Source organism: Anoplophora glabripennis, unplaced genomic scaffold (assembly GCF_000390285.2).
Source record: "Anoplophora glabripennis isolate ALB-LARVAE unplaced genomic scaffold, Agla_2.0 scaffold169, whole genome shotgun sequence".
NCBI classification, from domain to species: domain Eukaryota; kingdom Metazoa; phylum Arthropoda; class Insecta; order Coleoptera; family Cerambycidae; genus Anoplophora; species Anoplophora glabripennis.
Window position 1 is genome coordinate 364016 of NW_019416320.1, and position 24660 is coordinate 388675.

The 24660-nt window shown below is 34.8% G+C and overlaps 3 protein-coding genes across 9 annotated transcripts in view; 2 read left to right on the plus strand and 1 right to left on the minus strand.

Moving 5' to 3' along the window:
- The window catches only part of LOC108903748 (uncharacterized protein PFB0145c), a 62351-nt gene extending 48709 nt beyond the window's left edge, over positions 1-13642 (plus strand). For 2 of the 4 annotated variants that reach the window (XM_018706039.2, XM_018706036.1), the window contains exons 3-7: positions 5830-6017; positions 6074-6302; positions 6358-6962; positions 7023-7296; positions 7350-13642. In XM_018706039.2, coding sequence (XP_018561555.1) covers positions 5830-6017; positions 6074-6302; positions 6358-6962; positions 7023-7296; positions 7350-11789 — 5736 coding nt within the window. In that variant the 3' untranslated portion in view covers positions 11790-13642. The remainder of the gene's footprint in view (positions 1-5829; positions 6018-6073; positions 6303-6357; positions 6963-7022; positions 7297-7349) is intronic. The other 2 variants (XM_018706038.1, XM_018706037.1) reach the window with 2 other exon arrangements.
- Positions 13643-15838: 2196 nt separating this feature from the next.
- On the minus strand, positions 15839-18064 carry LOC108903744 (zinc finger protein 2-like). Of its 2 annotated transcripts, none has more exons than XM_018706030.1 (2): positions 18025-18064; positions 15839-17921 (listed from the first exon to the last, which is right to left on the minus strand). In XM_018706030.1, the coding sequence occupies exon 2, from the start codon at positions 17914-17916 to the stop codon at positions 17119-17121; it is 798 nt and encodes a 265-aa protein (XP_018561546.1). In that variant the 5' UTR covers positions 17917-17921; positions 18025-18064; the 3' UTR covers positions 15839-17118. The 2 variants fall into 2 exon arrangements, with proteins under 2 accessions (XP_018561546.1, XP_018561547.1); XM_018706031.1 differs by having other exon boundaries at positions 17975-18052.
- An 856-nt stretch (positions 18065-18920) lies between these two features.
- LOC108903739 (serine/threonine-protein phosphatase PGAM5, mitochondrial-like) lies at positions 18921-21710 on the plus strand. 3 transcript variants are annotated; one of them, XM_018706021.1, is made up of 7 exons: positions 18921-19059; positions 19119-19279; positions 19354-19532; positions 19586-19713; positions 19765-19851; positions 19930-20063; positions 20143-21710. In XM_018706021.1, the coding sequence occupies exons 1-7, from the start codon at positions 19054-19056 to the stop codon at positions 20291-20293; spliced, it is 846 nt and encodes a 281-aa protein (XP_018561537.1). In that variant the 5' UTR covers positions 18921-19053; the 3' UTR covers positions 20294-21710. The 3 variants fall into 3 exon arrangements, with proteins under 3 accessions (XP_018561537.1, XP_018561540.1, XP_018561539.1); XM_018706024.1 differs by having other exon boundaries at positions 19942-20063; XM_018706023.1 differs by having other exon boundaries at positions 19933-20063; positions 20143-20293.
- The last annotated feature ends 2950 nt before the right edge of the window (positions 21711-24660 follow it).

A 24660-nucleotide genomic window follows, 5' to 3' on the forward strand; every position in this document is an offset into this window, starting at 1 on the left:
GGAGGTGTGGTAACAAAAAACGGTTGATTTTAGGATTTAGTGTTTCCAAAAGCAAAAATTAATTACAATGTATTAATTATACAGCGTTGGTTTCAATGAGCGTAACTAATAAAATCCTGTTGGGAGTTTTATTTTCCGCAACTGCATAAACTATTATAACGATGCAGATTGTATTTCAGTTTGTACAGAAAAAATAGGATATTTTCTATTCCAGTTTCACATTTTTTTTACATTGTTAGATTTCATAGAAAAATTACTAATCCTGGCTTTATTTGTCAAACAGTAGAACAATAATTAGATATATTAACCTTCACAAAAAATTAACGACCGATAAGAAACCTACTATACAATTATTCCAAATACCGCCCTGTTTTTTTTTTTTCAATTTACAAATAGATTACTGTTTCTTTTTTTATAATTTTAAATGCAAAAATGTGACTTCTTAAAAATACGTCATATAATAAACAAACGTTATTACCTATTAAATTACTTCATTTTAAATTTATATATTTTTACATTTTATAATTCGTCCCCAATTATTAAAATTGCATCGTAATCATAAATCTTTCTAAGCTTAATTATCCTCGGTGATCCTAATAATAACTTGGGTTCTGTTGACAGAAGGTACTAATTAACCTTTAAATTGTCTCCACTATAATAATACCTACCTACTAAAAATCGATTTGTAAATATTCTGCAAAGATTACCGAACATTTATAACAATATTATATAAAAGTGATTTAGATATTATGTATAGTCTTTCCGAAGTTTTCTGATAAAGGTAAAAAATTATAATAATTTGTATATGATGTGCAATATTATACAGGGTGGCCAAATGAAAACGAAACAGAGCCATTTTCAGGAACTGCGTCAACATTATAGAAAAACGCTCAGACCCGTCGATTTTAGATTAAAGGGGGACATTTTTTGCTGGTATTTTTGACTCCGCCACTTTCACCCCCAAGCAAGGATAAGTATCACCCCAAAATATTTAAATGGAATTGGGGGTTGAGTAATATTTCTTTTGAAAGCTCTTACAATTCTCTTTACAACAGACTTTAAATTTTATAATTCCGCCGCACTTATTAAGAATTTTTATTCTAAAGTTGAAACTTATGTACAAACAATTAGTAACGGTAAAAATGTCAATAATTCGAGTTAAATACGCCAATGGCATAAATTTAGTATTTCTTGCGTTACATTGGTTTTTGGCGATTTGTTATCACTCGTAAAAAAACACAATTGTAAAAAACAGAAATGATTGCAATACACACACAATGAACGTAAAATTAGTGGATTCCAAATTATTTTCTAGTATTATTTGGAAGCGTTGGTTGGTAGTTTGTTTAATTGTGTTTTTGAAAATTAAACACTATCGTTTATTCCATTGCGGAAAGGATATCATTTCGCTTTACTTTAAGAACAATAAATGTGCGAATAGAACAGCTCAGCTATTTAATGAACATCATGATCGACACGTCAGAAGGAAATATGTTCTAGAGTTAGTAAACAAATTTCAAGAGACGGAACGTAGTCAATAAAAAACGATAAATTGAAAAACCTATAGTCAATGAAGCTAGTGAAGTTGCAGTTTTGGGACAAGTTCATCTTGATCCTACATTAAGTACAAGGCAGTTGGCATCTGTGTCTGGGATCAATCAAACTAGCATACAAACCATTTTGAAGAAGAATAAATTCCATCCGTACAAAATACATTTAGTCCAGGAACTTGGAGGATGAGGATGACCGCCGTTTGCAATTTTGCGAAATAATGAGTGAGCGAGCAGGGAATGATCCACAGTTCCTTTTTAACATCTTTTTTTCTGATGAATGCAGTTTTTTCTGGAACGGGACGGTAAATCGTCACAATTGCCGCTATTGGTCCGACCCAAACCCAAGAGTTTTTCACGAAGTGCATACACAACAAGCGAGAAAATTAAATGTATGGGCTGGAATTTTCGGTGACCGGCTGGTGGGTCCTTTCTTTCTACCTGGTAATTTAACTGGCCAAATGTATTTGCAATTACTGGAAGACGCTATTGACCTTGCCTTGACTGATATTATTGAAAATGTTCCAGAGTATGATGAAGATCATTTTATTTTTCAACAGGACGGTGCTCCTCCGCATTAAGGCGGAAATAGTAAAAGTAAAATAGTAGTAGTAAAATAGGTAAGTAACTAAGAAATAGCATATGCCGGCGGATGGCACACTGCTGATAAATTTGCAAGTAAAATGGAATGCCTCGTTAGTATATGGCTTATTGGCATGTCAGTAAGTAGCAAGTAGACACGTTCCGACATGCCGCTTCAACTCCCCCGAAACCCCCCGCCTCACATTGCATGCCAAAAAATCAAATGATGTGCAATTTACTTGCGCGCCTTCTACAGGCATGCCATTTAATAAATACACGTACCAGGAGCTATCTCTTGCAAGCTACTTGCATGCTGTTGTGCAAGCAAGAGGCATGTGTATTTCCGCCTTTATGCGTTAATTGTGTGTCAGTATTTGGACCAACGGTTTCTACGGAATTGGATTGGGAGAAGAGGCAGCATTGAGTGGCCTCCACGATCACCGGATTTATCGCCCCTTGATTTCTTTTTGTGGGGATACCTAAAAAGTAAAATCTATAAAACACAGCCAGCGTCGCTGGAAGATTTGCGTCAAAGAATCGTCGACGAATGCCGTCGAATCACTCCGGAAATGCTTCGGAATGTGCACGAACGTTTCGAACAAAATCTTTATTCTAGTATGGAAGCGGGCGGTCATCAGTTTGAACATTTAATCAACTAGGTAGTAAGTAAGCAACTAAACATAATTTAAATTTTAAAATGTCATTTAAATATTTTGGGGTGATGCTTACCCTTGCTTGGGGGTGAAAATGGCGGAGTAAAAAATACCAACAAAGAATGTCCCCCTTTAATCTAAAATCGACGGGTCTGAGCGTTTTTCTACAATCTTGGCGCAGTTCCTGAAAATGGTTCTGTTTCGTTTTCATTTGGCCACCCTGTATGTTCATTTGACCAACAATATATTTTAATTATTTATGTCCTCAAACAATTTTATGGTAAATTGATTGTAAATTTCGTTTTGTTCCGTTTCAAAAGGTCTCCAAAATGCCATGTATTAATATTTCTCCCTTTCGCAATTGTAATATCAATGATTAATAAAACGTGCCTATAATAAATTAAAATTACCTAAATCACACCAAATTCCGCATTGCTGCACTGCACTGCTAGGCAATTTGTCGACCACTTGTCAACGGCTGAGATTTATTGCCCAGTGGTCTAATGCAACTGTATTTGTATTTAGTTTGCCCGCAATCGCATTCTTCAACTGGCCGTATACATTTCTACCACCTCCACGTTTATTAGTTCGACTAGAACTGTATATGGGTATGGCTACATAAATATGGGAACAAGTTTTTCAAATATTTCAATGCCGAATTGCTGCGTCAGCGACCGAACCTGGTACATACTGTCATTCCCTTGGTTCTTCAATTGATATCGGAAAGACTATACAAGATGTTACTTTTTAAATAAATAACGTTTTGCTTTTCAAATTCAAAAAACATTTTATGTACCTACAGACATGGGCGTAGTTACAATATTTGCTTGGGGTGGACCGAGCAGGGCTACAAGTTCTATGGAAAAAGGGCTCTCATACCCAGTCACCGATATGACAAAGCATAATATTAGATCTTTTTTTGTGGAGTGGGTACCAGGCTTCCTGGGGTGGGCCGTGCATACCCCTGCCCCCTCCCCCTGACTACGCCCATGTGTACAGGGCAGGTGGTCAGTAATTTTATTTTCTTCATGCTGGCAACTAAATTTCGGCAAAATTAAAAATTATTTCAATTATAATTTTTGAAAAAAACTAAATTGCAAATTGATAGATGTAATCTAATTGTTTAAAAATAAAAAAAGTGTAAACTTTAAAAATTTACTGTGACCGTCCTAATCTACCGATTTCAATTTTTTTAAAAACCATTTGAAAGGTTGAGCGGTCTTTTCTATGTGAAAAAATTTTAAAAATTCCCAATTTTTTATCAAAATATTTTTCAAAAAATTATTTTGCGAAAACTATAGAACCGATTTTAATGAAATTATGTTTTTTTATTACACTCTAAAGTTTATTTTGCCTTTTTTTTTCACCAATTATTGCTATTTTGCAACATCGGTAATAAATTTAAATATTTTTAACTTACAGTATATTGTGCAAAATTCAATTCTAAAACATTTTTTCCTCTTTTTTCCTCTTCAATATTCTTCCAAAATGCATAGGTTCCAAGATATAAGTAAAAAACTCAGATAAAATAGGTATTTTTTAAAATATTTTAAACATTTTTGCAATTTTGAAAATATTCCGGACCTCGCTCAGATCTAGGGATCTACACTTTTATTATGTGAGTTGTACTGAAGGTAATCCAGAAAAAAATTGCTTGCCCCCTCTCACATCCACCTCGAAACAGATCCGCCCTGGTCTATATGTATTTCTGTCTTAATTAGGGAATAACAGACTATATTTTTTTTATGGATGGAAATGTGGTAAAACAGTGCAGTAAATTGTTTTTTTTTCTTAACATCATTTTCGACTTATTTGCACTTTTGCAGTCATCACTTACCTAAATTCCTTCCAGTTTTTTTTTAAATGTAGTTTATTAAATTTCGCAATTCTCTACTAGGGAATTCTAGGGAATTTTTGCTTAACATGTAGGTATTTTTATATCTACTCATTTGGCGTCACTGGAGCACCGGACACTGGACATTCGACTGTGTCCGATTTTTGAGTGTGTTATTTACCTGATATATCAGCTAATTTCAGCTTTTGTGAATGCCGATATTGCCAATTGGTCAAGTAGATGAGATTAACTGAGATTTCAGCTATTCGCAACTATTCTGAATGCTGATTGGTCAAATAGGTGAGATTAACTGAGAACCCAGCTAATCTCCGTTATTCTAAATGCTGATTGGTGAATTGGGTAGAGGTCTCAGGTAATCAAAACACAGCTAATGCTACTTATTTAAAAATATATGCAATATTTTTCTAAATTTAAACAGCAAATACCAGCTGTTCATAAACTTCCGGGAAACGAGTTTTACACATTTTTATTTCTTTTAAGCAAGTTATTGTTGCACATTGTAAATAATAAAAATACATTGTTTACTTTTCGATAAATTAGCAGGAAAATTCACATAAACATTGCGAAAATCGACCTATTAATTATAATGCAGACCCGACAGTTTAACAGTAATTAACACGCACGCATTAGCAATAGTAAATGAATTTGATTATGATTAAAAAAAAATTGTTTTTAGCTTTATAACTTTAAACGTTTCTGGAACTTGTAGAATATTTTTTATTTCGTAGCAAAAGTTAAAGTCCAGCTATTCGACGTTTTATATTACTTCAGTTTATCTTGCATGGAACTAAATTAGAATGATAAATAAGGTGCAACATAAAATACTATCGAAATAAACGATTGCATCCCCTTTGAAATTTAAAAACACTTCCTTTTGTAAACATCTGTCCTTAGTTACAAATTTTTATAATGCAACTTGTATGAGTATGTGTTTTTCGTAACACTTCAACAAATTATAATTGACACATAGTTGACTTCCCAAGACACATTTGAAGTGTATAACAATTTTAAGCTATCTAATCTACAAGATAATCCAAATCCTGCATTAATAAAATATCCAATCCTAGAATATTACAAAATTTTATAAACAATTCTCCACTAGCCGTTATAATTGTTAGCTGCTACCTTTATCTTTGTATTCTAACACTGATAAAAAAACGAGTTGTTAATAATGCTGTAATTTTTTTAGCAGACCGCCACCGGGAGTATAACTAGCTCCTTGAGGCAATTTAGGAAAAAGGATGTGGACAAACAACAAGTGAGCGAGAACGGCACCACCGTGGCCGAAAGCCATGTGGCGCGGGTGGCCCCGCACAACCACTACCCACCCAGGCCCCAAGACTGCTACCGGTATCCTCCCCAATTCCCCGACTATGCGTAAGGCGACAAAAAGCAAAATTGTTTGGACAAAATTAGAGATTTCTGAATTTCAGCCTGCCATCGCAAGTAAAATACTCTGAGATCTCCGACCACCAGCCATTACAAGAGCAAATATCCCCTTCCGTGATACAGAAGGCGAAAGGGAAGGAATACATGGAGATGTGCAACGTACCGCAGCCCCACATGAAGCAGGGGTACCCCGACCAACTCAACAACCAACAGCCCTATGGTACGGATCCCAATCTACATCCCCATGCCCAATATCTGCAGAAAGACCCTCAGGTAAGGCCTTCACTAAAAATAGTCTGGAATTCGATTTATTTAACCTCGCATTTAGCAAAGATTTCTCCCACAGGTCCACCCATCGTACAAACCCGAATCTCAGTACTACCCCAAAGAAGCGCAATACCAACAACTGCCCCCTCAGATGCAGAAGTACAACATGCCGCCGCAGATGAGGAAGTACCCGACTGAAAACGATTTCCTCTCCAAGCTGAGGAGAATCCACCCCACCATGGCCAGGTCTATCATGAGCGAGCACCATCTACAAGAGTCGCAGTCTTCTTACCAGCCCATGGACCAGAACCGGATATATCCACACCAGAACCAGCGATACATGAACTACACCGCGCCCATGCAGAACAACCCTTACCCGCACGGGTACATGCCCCCGCAGCCTTACTCTAACTATCCGCCTTCGTGCAGTTACACGAGATCTCCGCAGATGCCCCAAAGGTTCCCTTCCACGAACCCCCACGAAAGGAGTATATCTCCTCGTAGGACTTACACCGATAACCTCCCGATCCCTCCTATGAATTACACCGCGATACCACAGAGGATTTCTCCCAATTACCCCCAATATAACACTCCGGAATACGCGCAACACTATCAGCACCGTAGAGGACCTGTTGCCCCTCAAGAGTTTTATCCTCAACCTTGTAGGTAAGCTAGAACTTTCTTATAAAGTTGACAAATGTACTTTAATATGGTTACAATTTTTAGGACCACTCAATACATGCCACACCAGATGCCGCAGCCGGAGCTAGCAGAAAACAGGGTAACGGTATCCGACAGTATCAAGCAATACATAGAGAATTGGGCTGACGAAGAGACGGCTTCCGAAATGAACCAAATGGAGACCAACAGACTATGCAAGGAAAACTTAAGAAATCGAGACGAACAATCAACGGAAACAGTATACATGATAAACGCCTCTGAACTGCAATATTTAGAGAACGGGATACCGCTGGTTACATCAGAAAACGGAATACCACTGGTAAGAACAAATCTTGACCGAAAAAACTAGACCAATAACTAATCCTCTTCCAGGTAACTTCGGAAAACGGCCAGTATTTTTTAAAAAGCGGCGTAACGATTGACAACTCCACTGGAATGGTTAGAATAGTGGAAAAACCTACCCAAATCGAGTCGGCTGAGAGTACCGTCGATAGAGTCGTCAACCTCCACATCATGGACCCTGTGAAACCAGACTGCATGTTAGCGAATAAACCAAGCGAATCGAGCCAAAGACAAAATGAGAATATGTGCAATATGACCGAAAAGACTAAAGTGGTGATTCATCAGAACACTGTGATACAGAGTAGTCAGGTGAGCGCGACTAGAAAAACAGGAATGGGTGTAGAAACCGAGCAATTTCCCAAAAAAGTTGGTACCAGCCTGCCTATACTGGTAGAGAATGGTGTGACTGCAGATGTGACTCCTTTGGAAGAGTTCACGAAAAATGTTTTCAAAGAATCCAAAAAAGAAACTGTCGATAAAAATTGTTCACCTATAAACATGGAGCAAATTGAGAATGGAGATGATTTCAACGAAAATCCATCCGTGATTTGTCCTTTGAAGCTGTTGGAAGATTCGGTGGTACCACAGGAGGAAAAAGAGGTGGACAATGTTGAGAAACTGAAAAACATGCCTATTATCGATTTGTTACCAGAAGAAAATAAGGACAAAGACGAAAAACCTACTATCGCTCATGCAAACCAAACACAAATTGAATTAAGAGAGAACACCACAAGTGACGATGAATGTGAAACAAAGAATGATTCGGATACGACTGTGACCAATAACGACAATTCTCCGTGTAGCAATACAGATAGAAATGATGATACAGAAATAAAAAATATCCCAGACTGTAAAGAAATCGTTGAAAACGATAATAATAATACAGAGAAAATAGCTGAGATTGTAACAGGAGAAAGCGACGTTATAAAAGAACCAAAACAAGAAACCAAAGAGATCACAACAGAGCTTACCAAAGAGATAACTGATGAACCGCCACCTTCTGAAACAGTTGAAGAAATATTCGAAAATGATGTTCCGGAAAACAGAAATGAGGCGACAAACACGATAGATGTAGATAATACTATGATAACTAAAAATAATGAAACTGAGAACACAGTTAAAGATTGTAGTACGACTGACCAAAATCCATCGGTTAATATTCCTGCTTCAAAGGAAATTAACAAAGAAAGTGAAAACAACATAGCTAGCACCTCAAACTATTCAGAAAAGAAGCCCATTACATCATTTTCAGACATTTTCTTCGAACAAACAGTTAATAAGTCTACCACTAGAAGAGCCAAGAGGATATTTTCCGTAGACGACATTATAAACAACATCGGAAATAATACAAACAAATCGAAACTGGATACGCAATTTTCCGAAAGAAGAAGAAGCTTGCAGATAACAAGAGAATTCTTGGAAAGGGAAATAGATGCTTCACACATATTTCCGTTAAGACTGGTATCAAACGAACACCTTACCGACATCTGTGAAGAGAAAAAAGAAGAAAAGGAAATGGATAGGGTCGAAACGGTGGATGCCTGTGAAGAACAAGTTAATCAAATAAAAGGAATAACCGATGAAGAAAATAAAGAAAAGGAACAGATAACTGAAGAAAATGACAGTACGATTAAAGAATCTAACATAGTAATAAATGAAGAAGAAAAATTAAATGTAATAGCAAGTGAGAAAGTGGAAGAAGAAGAGATGATAACTAAAGAGAGTGAGGTAACTGAGAAAGAAGAAATAGAAGAAACAAAGCAAGATCACCCAGTGAATGAAACCAAAGAATTAGAAATATCTTGTAATCGAGATGCCGAAGAAAAAGTAACAGTTAATATCACAGTGGAACCCATCATTGAAAAACAAGTAACAAATTTTGATAACAAGGATGACCAGACAGAAACAAATGAAGACAGTGTGGGTTCTGTAACAAACTCTTCAATAAATAAGGAAGACAATACCTCAGAAGAAACAAATATTTGCACCAATGAAATGAAATTACCTATATGTGATGATAGTATCGTCAACAATGTTGTAGAGGAACAAGAAGTCATGATAGACAAAGCCGATTCATATGACAACTCACACTCTGCGGACACGACGCCAGAGGTACAAACAGATTTAGCCGTGAAAGAAATAGACCTAGACGTTGCTACCGACAATGAAGTTCATTACAGAAATGCCATACGTGTTGACGAAAACAATGTCCTGCTGGAAATAGCTGGAGAACTAGTGGAGATAAGCGTCAACATCATCAACGGCAAGAAAGTGATCACCGTGTTGCCCCTGTCCGAATCCACAATGGTTGATTTCAACGATAACTACGAGACTTTAGACACTACTCAAGTTGACGAAGGCATAAAAACCAATGCGAGCGATGACGAGCATAACTTGGAGACGTCACAGTTACTTTCTAACGATGAAGTCCCCCCCGAGCCAGATGTTATAGAATCCACTAGTGAAATTATCATAGGCCTTGATATAAGCCTGGAGGAGGAGATACAACTGGACTTGGAGAAGCCCCCAAGTCTAAGTACCAAAGCCGCGAAGAAGTGCTATGAAAACGACCTGCAGATCCCTTCCATTACGACTAGCGAGGACATCACGGATAACAATAAGGTCACGAGTTACTCACCGAATGACAAGGTAAGTTCCAGCAAAGAACAGAGACCTGAAAAATTCAAAAGTGAGAGGAAAAAAGTTGGTAAGAGTCTGAATGCTTCAAAAAAGAGTAGTACAGTCAAAAAGAAACACACAGACGATAAGTCTATAGTGAAAGAACTGATGAAAATCAGGAAAGTAAAGGAGACATTGCAGCAGAGAAAAGATGAAGAAGAGGTCGAAGAATTTGTTCCATTCAAAGAGCTCATCAAGGCGAGGAAGTTAAAAAAAATGAAGTTGCAACAAATGAAGAGCGATGAAAATGTCAGCGCGGATTCTACGAATAGACTGGACCAGGAAGAGTCTAGTGAACTTGATTCGGAGACGAAACAAGAAAACTGTACGCATAAAGAAGATACGACTGAAATTCGAACCAAAGAAAAAGAAACGTCTGAAGGGGAGACGATTGAAAGTGTTTCAGATGTAACTAAAGATGATAATGGAGAACTTGTAGAGGAAACTAAGACAAAAGATATATCGAAAACCAAAGATTATCAATTTAAGGTACAAAAATCATATAAAACCGAACAGAAAAGGAAAAAAGCAAACAATGAAACCAAAAGTGAATATGATGCAAAGTCAATCAAGAGAATAGAAGTTACTGAAAGTATCACAGAAAAAGCAATAAAAAAGGTAACTTTTGGTAGCGTAAGCTACAGCGAATCCGAAAAAAGTCTTGAAACTTTCCACTCTGAAGTTAAAAACTACAGACTGGAAGATCCAAGACTAAAATCAAGGCCAAACTGTGGGATACTAGTACCGAGTGTGTCGGAACTGTTAAATGAAAGTGACAGGTTGGCAAACAATAAGAAAAAGCTAAGTTTGGCGGAATACAACAACAGAAAAAGAAAACTGGCCGTCAGTACCAATGAAAAAGAAACTAAAATAAGAAAAATCAATTTAGTACCTTATACCGAACCAAAACCAGACATCAAAAGGCCTAAAGAACCGCTAAACAGGGCGAAGATGTCCCGACCCAAATCGTTGGACGATATAAAATTATTCGGAAAACCCAAAGACCCTTCCCTGATGAAAAGGAAGTTTAGCTTAGAAGTGACGAGTTCAAAACCCAATTACTTCGACTGGGAGGAGACCCAGTCCCCAAAGACCAACCTAGAATCCAAGGAAGACCCCCAGAAGCGTCTTAGCGAATTCAGAGGCCTTATCAACAACAACAAATCAAAAGTAGTAGTAGACGTAAGTGATCTAAAACCCCCCACATCGGAAGGTTCGGAAGACGAAATTCTGCAAAACTATAAGGAGCAGGTCGACTCGAAATTGAGCTCCTTGAACCTGCAGATACCCAGGGCGGCCAAACCTCCGACGAACATCATAAATCCGTTTTCCAACACGGAAACCATCACCCTGATGCAGAGGTTCCTGAGAAACGAGAAATTATCAGGCGACGAGATGGAAAAGATAAAAAAGATCATATCTTACAAAAGGCTGATGCAGCAACTAGACAGGATCAAATCACCGGGATTGAGCAATTCACCTTTAAACCCGTCTTACGAGATCAGGAAGAATTGTACGGAGAAAGAGATGAAACTACACCTGAAGAAAGTGCCCGAGAAAAAGAAGAAGAGGTTCCGTAACTTGTACACCGACTCGACTACAGAATCGGATAGTGACTTTTGTGATTTTAAGAGGAATAATGGGGACTATTCTGTGGTTCAGTCGAACAGTTACGCGGCCGGTGTGCCTAAGTTGATAATAAAAAGGAAAACTGAGATGCCTGTGCCTGTTGTGAGGCTAGAAAGGTTGGACCTGAACCTCCTCAACAACAGAAAACGGAAGTTTTGTTGAATTATTTTTTTACCTATGATAAATGCAGTGATAAAGGGACCAAAACATACCAAAGTACGTTGTTGTTTGTTCCATTTAGTTTATATTTTGTTAGTTATAATTATTTTTTTAAAGAAATTAATATAATTTATTTTTTATTTTTGGTTATGGTTTACATGAAGGGGAAAGCATCGTTTAGTTTCGGTCGAAATAGCCTGGAATGTAAGAGGAGTGCCACCGTCACTATGTCACATGAAACAAACAGATTTTTATACTTACAGGTGTCTTCGCTTTTACTATTTTCATTTAGTTTAAATGTTGCATGATTCACATGCCAGGCTAAAATAAAAACTCATTTCTTGTTAACAGTGAAACTTAATCATAGATTTGTACTTTGAGGAGTTTAATTCATTGAAAACTTGACGATTTTCTTTCAAAATGAATTTTTAAAAAATTGTTTTTATTTAATTTACTATCCTTTTCTATTGATCAGGGTAAAAAATTTAGAAAAATTTACGTTTTTGTTGATAATTCTCAATTTTTTTTATGATATTAAAAATTAGCATTTAAGAAAACAAATTTTTTAATCAACAACGGTGGATCTTACACCGTAAAAACATTTTACGGTCTACATAATTTTGTCGCAATTGACATCAAACTGCCCGAGATTTTTTCATTCCGTATAAAAAAGTACAACTACCGTTGATGTTAAATCATTTAGATTGGTACACAGAGTTTAACAAGTGTTTTGCCTCGTCCAACGTAACACTGACGGATAAAATCCGTCAGTGAGACGTTTGTTTGAATATTTATATGATAAACGTTGTCAATTTTACACATTTTATAAAGAATATTCGCAGCTCATACACAGTATTAAGACATGCCTTCTTCATTGTTAAAAATGCATACTGACTGTTTGTGAAATTATTAAACTGATTCTAATTTATACACAGATAGAAGTGCCTCCAAATTGAGGTTGCGGGTGTATATTTTTTCGTATTGGGAATTTTTAAGGACGCTATATTTTTAGATAAATTGTATCGAAAGTTTTTTGTGTACAATGATAAGCCTGACTTTCATTCCATAAGTGAACAAAGCAATGTTTTGTAGGTAATTTTGTTGACGATGGTCTTTTTCAAGACTGTCAAACTAAAAACGTGTATAAATCATAAACTAAATCGAATTTTCATCGTTTGCCAGTCTTGAATATAACCAGCTTTTCGAAGTCTGTAAGTTATTTTGTATCCTTAAACAAATGCATTCCAATTAAATAATCTATTGACATATCATAGAAAAACTCGTACGAATACAGGGTGTTCCCATGTCTAGTCCCTATCATAAAGAAATATTATTTATTAGTTTAATATGTTATTGTTATATATTATATAATATACACCTGTTATGGTACCTAGAAGCAACATTTCTTTTCTGTTCTATATTGTTACTTTATGTCATAGATAATTTACGCCAAATAAATATTGTTCTTTTGTTGGTCATTACAGTTTTTCTATGATAGATTTCATGTTATTTTGAATATGAGTTTTAGTTACCGAAATATGCACTGATTTTGTAAATTTACCACCTTCGGAACGTACCGAAAAGGATTTTCAGAACCGACGAAGTACCTAAACATAGCTTCGTTTAGAATTTGTGCCACATATCTATAGATCTATCTATATATATTTGTAACTATAAAACTAGTTTTATCAGTAGTTGTGATAGCGTCGGAATTTATTTGGTACGTTCTGCACTTAGGAGCCCTACGTGTTTGTAATTTTCTAGGTTATTGTGAGTGCCTTAGCACCTATGTGATTGTAAATTTTGTACCAAGTTACTGGTAGTGTATATCCAGCACCGTGTTATTAAAAATGTTTGAAAAACTCGTGGTCCTTGATTTTCCCCATTTATATGACTTTTGTAAACGTCAAAACTTGAGATACTATGGGATTGAAGGCGGGAAAGTTATTGAGGGTAATTTTGAAAAAAAAAATAACTTGAAACTTGAAAATATTTTATTCAATATACATTATCTGTATACATATACAATAGTATTAGAAATATTCACTTTCATAAAAACGTAGGCTGATACATCAAACGAATGAACTTTATTTCACTTTTCATGGGACCTTATATCCCAATTATTTTAAATTGAAACATTTTGATATTTATTACAAAGTGATTATCTATAAAGCAGTTACTCCGATCGAATATATAATAAACGGTATAGCCGTACTTCCACAGCGAAACTGCCCCCAATAGGAACCTATATCGTAACCTATGTTATATTGTAGAGGGCGCTAATAGTAGTTGATCGAGTAGATATTAGCTCTAGATCTTAGTTAATTTAGGAGCTATTTGAAAAAAAGTGTCAATGGACGATTTTTTTTCTTAGTTAATTTCAAAGTTAAGAAAATAAATCTAAAAATAGCAGTGTTGCGGTACACTTTACAGTTTATTTTATAGCAGTTCCTATGGGCCAAGCCTAAATAAAAGTATTTAAAAAAGGCAAATAAAAATTTTGTAAATTGATTTCTTTGAAGTAATAATTGTCTATGTCTTGCCTAACAGCATAACAACTTTCATTAAAATCCAAGAGGTGCAACATGTCGAAAAAAAATTTAAAGTGACTGGACCACCTTACGATTACTATGTTGACGCTTTTAATTTGTATTATATTTCAATAGTCTTTGGAAAAATTGCGTTTTGACAGGTCATAAAAAGTATATCAAAGCTTGGTGGTGTCAACTATTTTTAATAGAATTTTTTGTCCTCTAGTCTCTACATATTATTTTTATAAAGTCTTTGTAGATCAAAAATACGTCGACTGTCCTTTCTGTCATTCATATAAATATAATTAAAAACCTAATCAATTTTTCAAAATTTTTAACTTGACTATTTATCAAATGCAAGATATAAATCTCGTATAGTTCGCGGAGCAGAAATATTATGCAGTGTTTTTTCTATAAATAACGATCACATTGTAGGTAATTAATGAAGATAGTGATGATGACTAATAAGTTATTTTTTATGAATATCAGTTTAATTATTACTGAGAAAATATCATCCCATTTCCTTTTAAACCTTTCATGCCCATTACTGAAAAACTAAAAATGTAATAGAATTTAAAAGCATCAACAAGCCATATATATTTTGTAGGTAAAATTTTTGTCGTAAACCCACAAATAAAAACCTTTTCCCTCTTCCGGACATTACAGCGGGACAAGCTGTATATACAATTTTTTTATAATTTGTTATTTCAAAACACGTCGAGTAATGTACGTGTTGCAGCATACTGCATATTCTATCTTTTTTAATTAACAATTTTGTCATTTATAACAGTAACTTAACAAAATTAATTGAAAAATGTTGAATGAATAAATAAAATAAAATAAACGGTGTACCTAAACATAAATACTCCTTACATTTTGAAAAATGTATTATATAAGTTTATTATAAATGCACGGTTTTAATCATTCAATGTGCCAACTTAAATTTCTAGTCAAACTGAGACAGTATGTTTTTACTTAAAGATCTGAGTTAGCATGTTTTCCAAGCTTAATTTGAGATAGCATGATTTTGAACCGAAATTTGAGATAGCATGTCTTCCAACCGAAATCTGAAATAGCATGTTTTCGTACTAAAGCGTGGACTTATGGTATTAAGAATTCTTGATCTTAACTCAAACTGAATTAAATTCGATTCGCAAATCTCTATAAAAGTAGATCAAAAAAACATTGTAATAGGCAATTTTTCCAAAGATTATTGAAATATAATGCAAATTAAAAGCGTCAACATAGTAGTCGTAAGGTCACTTTAAATTTTTTTTCGACATGTTACACCTCTTGGATTTTAATGAAACTTGGCATGCGGTTAGGCAAGACGTAGACAATTATTACATATTTTTTTCAAAGTTCAATTAGATCTGATAGAAATCGATTTACAAAATTTTTATTTGCCTTTTTTAATACTTTTATTTAGGCTTGGCCCATAAGAACTGCCATAAAATAAACTGTAAAGTGTACCGCAACACTGCTATTTTTAGATTTATTTTCTTAGCTTTGAAATTAACTAAGATATCGCTTTGAAAAAAGTCGTCTATTGACACTTTTTTACCTTCTAAATACACAAAATACCTTCTAAATTAACTAAGATAGGTATAGAGCTAATATCTACTCCATCAAAAAGCACCCTCGACAATATAACATAGGTTACGATATAGGTTCCTATTCTCATTTAGCATCCATAGAAACAACTACGGCATCTAATTCTCAACAAAACTTTTTTTTATCTAGCCTTTAAAAAAGATTGATGTAGGAATCTATATGCTAATATTTTTACATTTATTGAAAATATTCATAAGCCAAATTTGTATTATCAACTGGATTTAAAAAATAGGCAGAGAATTGAATAGCTTTATATAAAAACAAAGAGTAAAAAAAACTAATTGTGCACCGATATATCAATCACTCTTAAAGATGTTTCACTCAAATTTGGTAGGAAGAAATTTGTATAGAAGCTAAATTAGAATATGTTAAAAAAGTTGACTCTTTAATTTAAAGATTAGACATCTATGACCAAAAATGAAACTTAATTATATCGGAATAATTGCTTTGCAGGTAATTATTTTGTACTAAAATATGAAAATGTTTTAAGCTCAAATAAGAGAAATATAAGGGTGGCTTCATGAAAAGTGAAATACATATATCATATTCTCGACAGACAATTTCAACTTTTGATTAAAAGAATTCCAAAAAATATATATAGGTATAAAAATACTGTTGGATTTTAAATATTTTTCTGCCATTCGACAGTATGGAAAGTTAGTATACATTATTAAAAATGTATATATTCTCCGAAAAATGTACCGCAAATATCATGTTTACCTCTCAAATCTTTGTCGTTAAAGACAGTTAACAAACCATTAGGAAAATAAATTTTTACCTAAATTTTAATACCTAATTTAAATGTTTACTCTAGCACAGCCTTTTCATTACCTTTTTGGCACTTCTGGCAATATAAAAGTAATTCTTATTATTTAGAACTAAACACGAAACAACTGCCCTCTGTCTAAGAGCCTTTTAACTGCGTACGACTCTAAACATAACTAACCTCACTTAAATGTGTCACAATTTTGTTTAAATACACAAGAAACAATACCTTATTCTAATAATAAAATTAAACGTCTAACAACCTAAATTTTTTAGACCTTAACTTAAAGATGCACATTCTTAACGAACCGAAAATATACTGTAATAAATCATCTTACTGTTTATGTACTACTCAGTCAACTCTAGTCAGATCTCAATCACACAGCAGTAGAAGACACGAAACACCTTAAAACTCCTGACATCTAAAGGGATACGATGTGCCTCTTTTCATGAGCCCGCATGTGATCCCTTCTCCTGAACTTCTTCTTGCAGATGCTGCATTCGTGTGTAAGTCCCGTGGTGTGTACAAGTAAGTGTTTTATAAAAACTGACCTGAAATTGCGGGTTTTAATAGGTTTTTCACAAATAGGACAGTACTGCCTATTGGGGTAGTCAAAATACTTTTCTATTTCATCAGGAGGAAGGATTGTCCGGGGAAAGTTATGACAGTCCCTCGTGTGGCGCAACAATTCTAGCGGGTTGTCAAACAGTGTACTGCAGTGTTTGCACTGTCGATTGTTTAACACCTCATCGCCATTTTCTCGTAGATCTTTATCTTCCAAGTCGTCGTCTTGTTCGTTATAATCATATATCGATACATCTTTAGTTATGCATTGACTGGTTTTATTTTCTGATTCAGGGGATACATTTTCTGTGCTGCTATTGCTGCTGTTCAGATCTTCATCAATGCGTAATTCTGTTTGTTCTTTGTCAATATCATTATTGTTTATACCAGTTTCGTTTAACACTGGCGGCTTGTTGGTTTTGTTTGGGCATTTCTTCATGTGAGTGATGCTGGTTAATTTTTGTGGGAAGATCTTGCAACAATACTGGCAGGGGTAAAAAACCTTTCCGTTTGGGGCTACTATCGGTTGTTTGGTTTGTGCGATACCATTGTTACCAAGAGGAATGTCTTCTGTTTTTACTTTTTGCCTAGGCACCTCCGATGATTCATTATAATCTGTTTTGGGTCTTTTCCTCAAGTTTTTGCTAGTGGACATCTTACCTAAAAGCAAACGTTAAATATACCAAACTAAAAATACTATCACATCACTTTACTATGTATATAAATGATTGTAAGCTAGAAAATGGCAAGATAGTGAACCTACGGAAAGTTATTTTTTTCTATTCACAAAACAATTGTGTACAAACAAAACACAAAATTAAAATAAAATGGAAAGAACAAAAAATTACAGAAAAGGAAAGAATCTAATTATCCGTGTAGACAGTGTTACAAACTATTAGAACTAATAAGAAAGGATTTGTTTCTTGAGATGAGTGATATTTTTTGCACTATGATTTCGAGTCACCATCAAATAATAGCTAATGGCATTGTCGTATTTTTAAAATCAGCCAATCAGTGTTTAGCTTTCAAATCATGATCACAAAGTTACAGTTGAGAAAGAAGACGTTTAGAACAGATTAGAGTAAAACAAAACAAGACCCACAAAATTATACTTGCTTTACTTCTACTTGACAAGACTATTAAATTTTATCTCCCCACAAATTTTGAGTTGAGTTGAGCCAAACTTAAATGTTTTAAAGTTTTAAACTTTATTAAGCCTTTTGTAATATGACTCATGATATTAACGACATATTCACATATTAACCGAAAAAACACAGGAAATAGTATAGTCGTACAATTCGTACAATATTTGTTCACATAGAATTCCAAGAAAATTATCGCAATTACTGTAACAATTTACCGCTGCAAGGGCGTTCCTTGAAATTTTAAGCAAATTTAATGTCTTTCTACCTTGGGTATCGAATGCGGGCAGCTAGGAGCGTGCCTTAAAATTTTTCGCCAATGACTTTTCACCTAGGGTGTCTAATGCGGTTAATTCCAAGAAAGTGGCGCAGGGGTCTTCTCGAAAGTGACTCACTTGTCTAAACTGTACCAAACTGATCGGTTTTCTATTTTATTATAATTTAAATTATCAGTGCTCCTCACGACGCGTTCCTGTACTAAAACAAAACATATCTGTCCAAAGTGAAAGAGTTAACAGGCCGGAAATATAACCTAGAAATTTAGTGTGACCAGTGAATAGTGAAATTTTCTTATTAATTTTAAAATCTGTGATGAAATAATATTATTTAAATTGGCATTTAGGGAATTAACAAATAGTGTAGCAAATTAAATGAAGGTAAGTAAATGTACGAGTATAAAAATGTAAAGTGTATCCACATTTTCATCATTTTCCAGATGTCTTTCAGCAAAACACATAAGATTCTATTAGGATTAAGTGCAGTCTCAGGAGTAGCCACATTTTATTGTCTTAATAATCAAAAAAACAAGGCACATGCCTCGTGGACCACCAGTTACAGTGTATCAGCTTTCGCCAAATGGGACGAAAACTGGGACCAGTAAGTATTACAAAACTAGGAGGAAAACTGTCTACAGACCTTCAGAAAATACTGAATTTTATATTTATCTTTAGTCGTTCACCAAAATATACCAGAAATCCAAAGCAAATTACTAACGAGAAGGACGAAAACCTTGTCAACGAAGAGAGAGAAAATTTAAGGCCTAAATTTTATAGGCACCTAATACTAATCAGGCACGGACAATATAACCTACAAGGAGAGACAGATAGGGAAAGAATATTAACCAAATTAGGTAATTTTTTTTAAATTTTATGGGGATTTCTTTACAGTTATAATTTTTTGTAGGACGCTTGCAAGCGGAATATACTGGCAAACGTTTAAAGGAACTGAACCTTCCTTATACAATTATGGTCAAATCGACTATGGCGAGAGCGCTAGAGACTGGATCCATCATATCGCAGTCGTTACCTGACGTAAGAGATTTATAAATTTTTAACCAATTTTTTTTTCATGTAACGTTTTAGTTACCAGTAACGGAGTGTGATCTTTTGAGAGAAGGCGCGCCTATACCGCCAGAACCACCTCTGGGCAGATATAAACCGGAAGCTTATGTAAGTAACGTGAAATTTTTATTGTGATAGCTTCCGAGTTTTTGCTTAGTGTTAACGCTCGTACTTTATTTTAATAAGAAGTTCTACCAGGACGGGTCGAGAATAGAGGCCGCATTTCGCAAGTATTTCCACAGAGCAGATCCTACTCAGACGGAGGACACATACACTGTGTTGGTGTGTCATGCCAACGTCATTCGCTATTTTGTTTGTAGGTGAGTATTAGAAGCGGTTTTAAAGTGTTTACACTCATTTGTACGGATTGCATGGAACTGCGGAGTGTTTTGTGTCTAGGGCTCTCCAGTTCCCCGCAGAGGCTTGGCTGAGGTTGTCGTTGAACCACGCTAGCATAACTTGGATTACCATCACACCTAGCGGGCGGTGTGTACTTCGTGCTTTGGGAGATACAGGGTATATGTCGCCCGATATCATCACAAGCACTTGAAAGTGAAACGTTTTTTTATAGAGATAAGGATTGATCAATATTTTTATATGAAAAGAGCTTTAAGGTTTCAGTTTTTTTTATGTGTTAAATTAGGTAACTTTTAAGATTTTTACTTTGAACAATTTAAGTAATGGGATGTGGAATAAGTTCCCGCTGTTTTTTCATGAAAATTAAATGCTTTATTTAAAACAAAATAGTAAAATTAGTATTGTCCCTCGCTAGCCACTACTTTTTCTCATCTTTTTGGCAGCATTTTCCATGTCAGAAAAACGATACATACGTCTTTTGAGGCTATCCAACAGTCGATCCACTTTTTAGCATATTCATAAGAATGGAAGTCCTGTTCAACCAGGGCATGTTCCATCGATCGGAATAAGTGATAATCGGAAGGGGCAATGTATGGTGAATATAGCGGGTGGGGTAGGATTTCCTATTTAAGTGTTTCCAAGTAGGTTTTTCAACATGTGGCTGAGTGTTGTTATGCTGCTAAATCATTTTGTCGTGGTTCTGCTCGTGTAGCGGCTGTTCTCCTTCAATGTTTGGCTCAAAGGCATCAATTATTGTAATCGATAACAATTTCCCGTGATGGTTTTCTACCGTTGAAGGAGCTGTTCACATGTGCAAAGATGCCGTTCAAGATCTCTCCGATTCATCTTCAAACTGTTTCGGTGTGCCAGTGCGTTCTTTGTCAACATTAAAATCATTATATTTCTAAACCGATCTCTGCATGTTTGTGACAGAGCATGGACGCCGTAAGTGGCAACAAGAATTCTGTGTGCTTTAGCTGCTCTTTTGAATAAAGTAGAGGGGTAAAATTCCCCACAAATACTCTTTTTTCAGTACGAAATTCGACATGTTTAACACTATGAAAAGAGAAGTAGTTTACACTTCGGCGAAATAACATTCACTGAATTTCAAGCTTGTTAACGCCTTCTGTAGAAAAACAGCGTGAACCTTTTCAACGTCCCTATACCTATTCACATCTTCAGGCGATGGAAGTGGAATCCTAAAAAGTTTTTTACGTTTTTGTCTGTCAAAGATTTAAGCGATGGAATTTATGAATTAAAATTGCTGTGTTAAAGACAGATCAGAACTAAACGGTTCCAATTTTAAGTATTTACATTGTTTTCTTTATATATGTTTATTGACAACTGAAGACAATGATGTTCTTTCTTCCATTCAAATGTACAAATCTTAGAACGTTTAGATGTAGAATCTGCTCAAATATCGACAGAATTTAGTTAAAAGTGTGAAAAATTCTCATATCAGTATAATGGCGAAAGTGCGCCTTTCGTTTCTTAAGAAAGACACGAAATAAATATTTATTTATAGCATTAGTTTTGTATTTAACGTGTGAAGACATTTACCAGTATTGTTTTTTTTATACTGTGTGTCAGGTTTTTTTTATACAATAAAATATAATGAAAACAAGTTTTTGTTTAATTTGTCACCCTTGTACATTAAAAGGTTGGAGAAACTTTTTGGCCAAATAAAATTTCTTCATAAGAGAATGTATATTTTTGGCAGCGTAGTTAGTGAAAATTGAAATGATCATAATTATTTTCAAATTAAAGTGTAGGCCCTGTATTATAAGGCATGGGTTCTATACTCACATAGAGAACTTTCATGGTGAAACAATTAAAATTGGATTGGACGACCCTGAGATCTTGCATATATACAAAATGTATTTATTTCATAATCAAAACTTATACAGGGTGATTTTAAATGGAGTAACAAAAATTGTACCAATGAATATAGAGCTAAAAATAAGAGGATTGAAGTAAAAATACCTTATACGAAAGTTGCACCCCTCAGGCGATATACCTAATGAGAGGATTTACATTTTAATTTTTTTTCTTCAACATGAGGAATGAGGGACACACATTGCAATATTTTATTAGAAATTTTTTATATGCAGCAAATTATTTATTTAAAAATGTTTACTGGGAAGACTGATTTATTGCGCAACTTTTTTACCTCTTGTAATTTTTTGATAAAACCAATAGTTTTCTAGTAAAAAAATTAGATGTGTCATCGTTCACTAAAGGGATAATTGCGAAAATTTGTGAAAATAAAGAAGGCGGATGTCATAACAAATAAATTGTTATTTATCATATTAATAAATTGACACTTTCTGTCAACCAATAATTAGTACCAACTACCAATTGATTAATTTATTATCAGAATAATTATGGCAAATAATATTTATACCAATGGCGAATATGTCGACATGCTCCAAGTGTTTTTAAAATCCAGAAAAAATAGTAACGCTGCAGCAAAATTATACCACCAAAGATATCCAAACCGACCGATTCCTGATAGACAAACATTGGCCTCGGTGGAAAGAAGGCTTTGCGAAACTGGTAAAATTCAATTGTGAGGGTGCCGGAAGAAAGCGTAATGTCCGAACTGTTGAAACTGAGGAAGCTATACTGGAACATCTAGAACAAGACTGTGGTACAAGCACAAGACAGGTGTCCAGGCAACTGCAACTTTTTCACAGTCTTGTGTGGAATGTAGCTCCTGAAAATCTTTTATACCCTTTTCACCATCAACCCGTGGAAGAATTGAATAACCCTGATTTACCTAACCATGTGAATTTTTGTCAGTGGTACATTAATATTTCCAGGCATGACTTAAATTTCCTAATGAATATATTTTTCACCGATGAAGCAAATTTTCCTAGNGAAAGTTGCACCCCTCCGGCGATATATTATCTTCTTAAATGATTGAAAACCACATTTAAATTTTTTTTCTTTAACATGAGGAATGAGGGACACGAAACTTGGTATGAGCATCCCACTAATAAAGAGACAACTTTTCAATATTTGTTCGATCATTGGCATATTTTATAAAGGACTGAAACAGTCGACCACATTGCAATATTTTATTAGAAATTTTTTATATGCAGCAAATTATTTATTTAAAAATATTTATTGGGAAGACTGATTTATTGCGCAACTTTTTTCCTCTTGTAATTTTTTGATAAATCCGATAGTTTTCTAGTAAAAAAATTAGATGTTTCATCGATCACTAAAGGGATAATTGCGAAAATTTGTGAAAATAAAGAAGGCGGATGTCATAAATAAATTGTTATTTATCATATTAATAAATTGACACTTTCTGTCAACCAATAATTAGTACCAATTGATTAATTTATTATCAGAATAGTTATGGCAAATAATATTTATACCAATGACGAATATGTCGACATGCTCCAAGTGTTTTTAAAATCCAGAAAAAATAGTAACGCTGCAGCAAAATTGTACCACCAAAGATATCCAAACCGACCGATTCCTCATAGACAAACATTGGCCTCGGTGGAAAGAAGGCTTCGCGAAACTGGTAAAATTCAATTGTGTTGAAACTGAGGTAGCTATACTGGAACATCTAGAACAAGACTGTGGTACAAGCACAAGACAGGTGTCCAGGCAACTGCAACTGTTTCACAGTCTTGTGTGGAATGTAGCTCCTGAAAATCTTCTATACCCTTTTCACCATCAACCCGTGGAAGAATTGAATAACCCTGATTTACCTAACCATGTGGATTTTTGTCAGTGGTACATTAATATTTCCAGGCATGACTTAAATTTCCTAATGAATATATTTTTCACCGATGAAGCAAATTTTCCTAGAGTAGGTCCAGTAAACCTTCATAATGTTCATTCATGGTCGGAAGAAAATACTCATGAAATATTTGTTTCAAGGTGTCAACATAATTTCAGTTTAAACGTTTGGATGGGAATTGTAGGATATACTCTAGTAGGTCCTTTTATTCTTCCACACAGGCTTGGAGCGGCCGAGTATCTTAGATTTTTTAATGAAAATCTTCCAACATTACTTAAGGATGTACCCCTCGCTACACGTCAGGTGATGTGGTATATGCACAATGGGGCGCCTGCACATAGTACACTTGCCGTTAGAGAATGGTTAAATTTAAATTACCCGAATCGCTGGATTGGTCGTGGTCGTGATGCCCCTGTTTGTTGGCCTGCACGTTCACCTGACCTAATGCCTATGGATTTCTTTTTGTGGGGACACGTAAAAAGTATTATTTATGCCACTCCTGTTGCCTCCTTAGAAGAACTATGCTTAAGAATATTTTAAGCAGCAGATGACCTTCGCAATAATCAAGAACTGTTTGTGTGAGTGCGTTATAACTTCAACAGACGTATTAGGTTATGCTTGCAGCAAAATGGAAATTATTTCGAGAATATTCTTTAAATTTAATTTTGCATTTCTTGTTTTTCGTTTGTATTAAATTTTATTTCAGATAAATAACTTTACCTAATACATGTCCCATAGTCATAAGTTATCAAACATTTTTCATTAATTAATAGCAAATTATTCTTAATGTTATTATTAAA

Excerpts from the sequence above, each read along its gene's own strand:
- LOC108903744 (XM_018706030.1), bottom strand. The coding sequence starts at position 17,916 with ATGTCCACTAGCAAAAACTTGAGGAAAAGACCCAAAACAGATTATAAT.
- LOC108903739 (XM_018706021.1), top strand. Across the intron at positions 19,280-19,353 it reads TGGGACGAAAACTGGGACCA|TCGTTCACCAAAATATACCA; the intron begins GTAAGTATTACA and ends ATTTATCTTTAG. Across the intron at positions 19,852-19,929 it reads GATATAAACCGGAAGCTTAT|AAGTTCTACCAGGACGGGTC; the intron begins GTAAGTAACGTG and ends TATTTTAATAAG.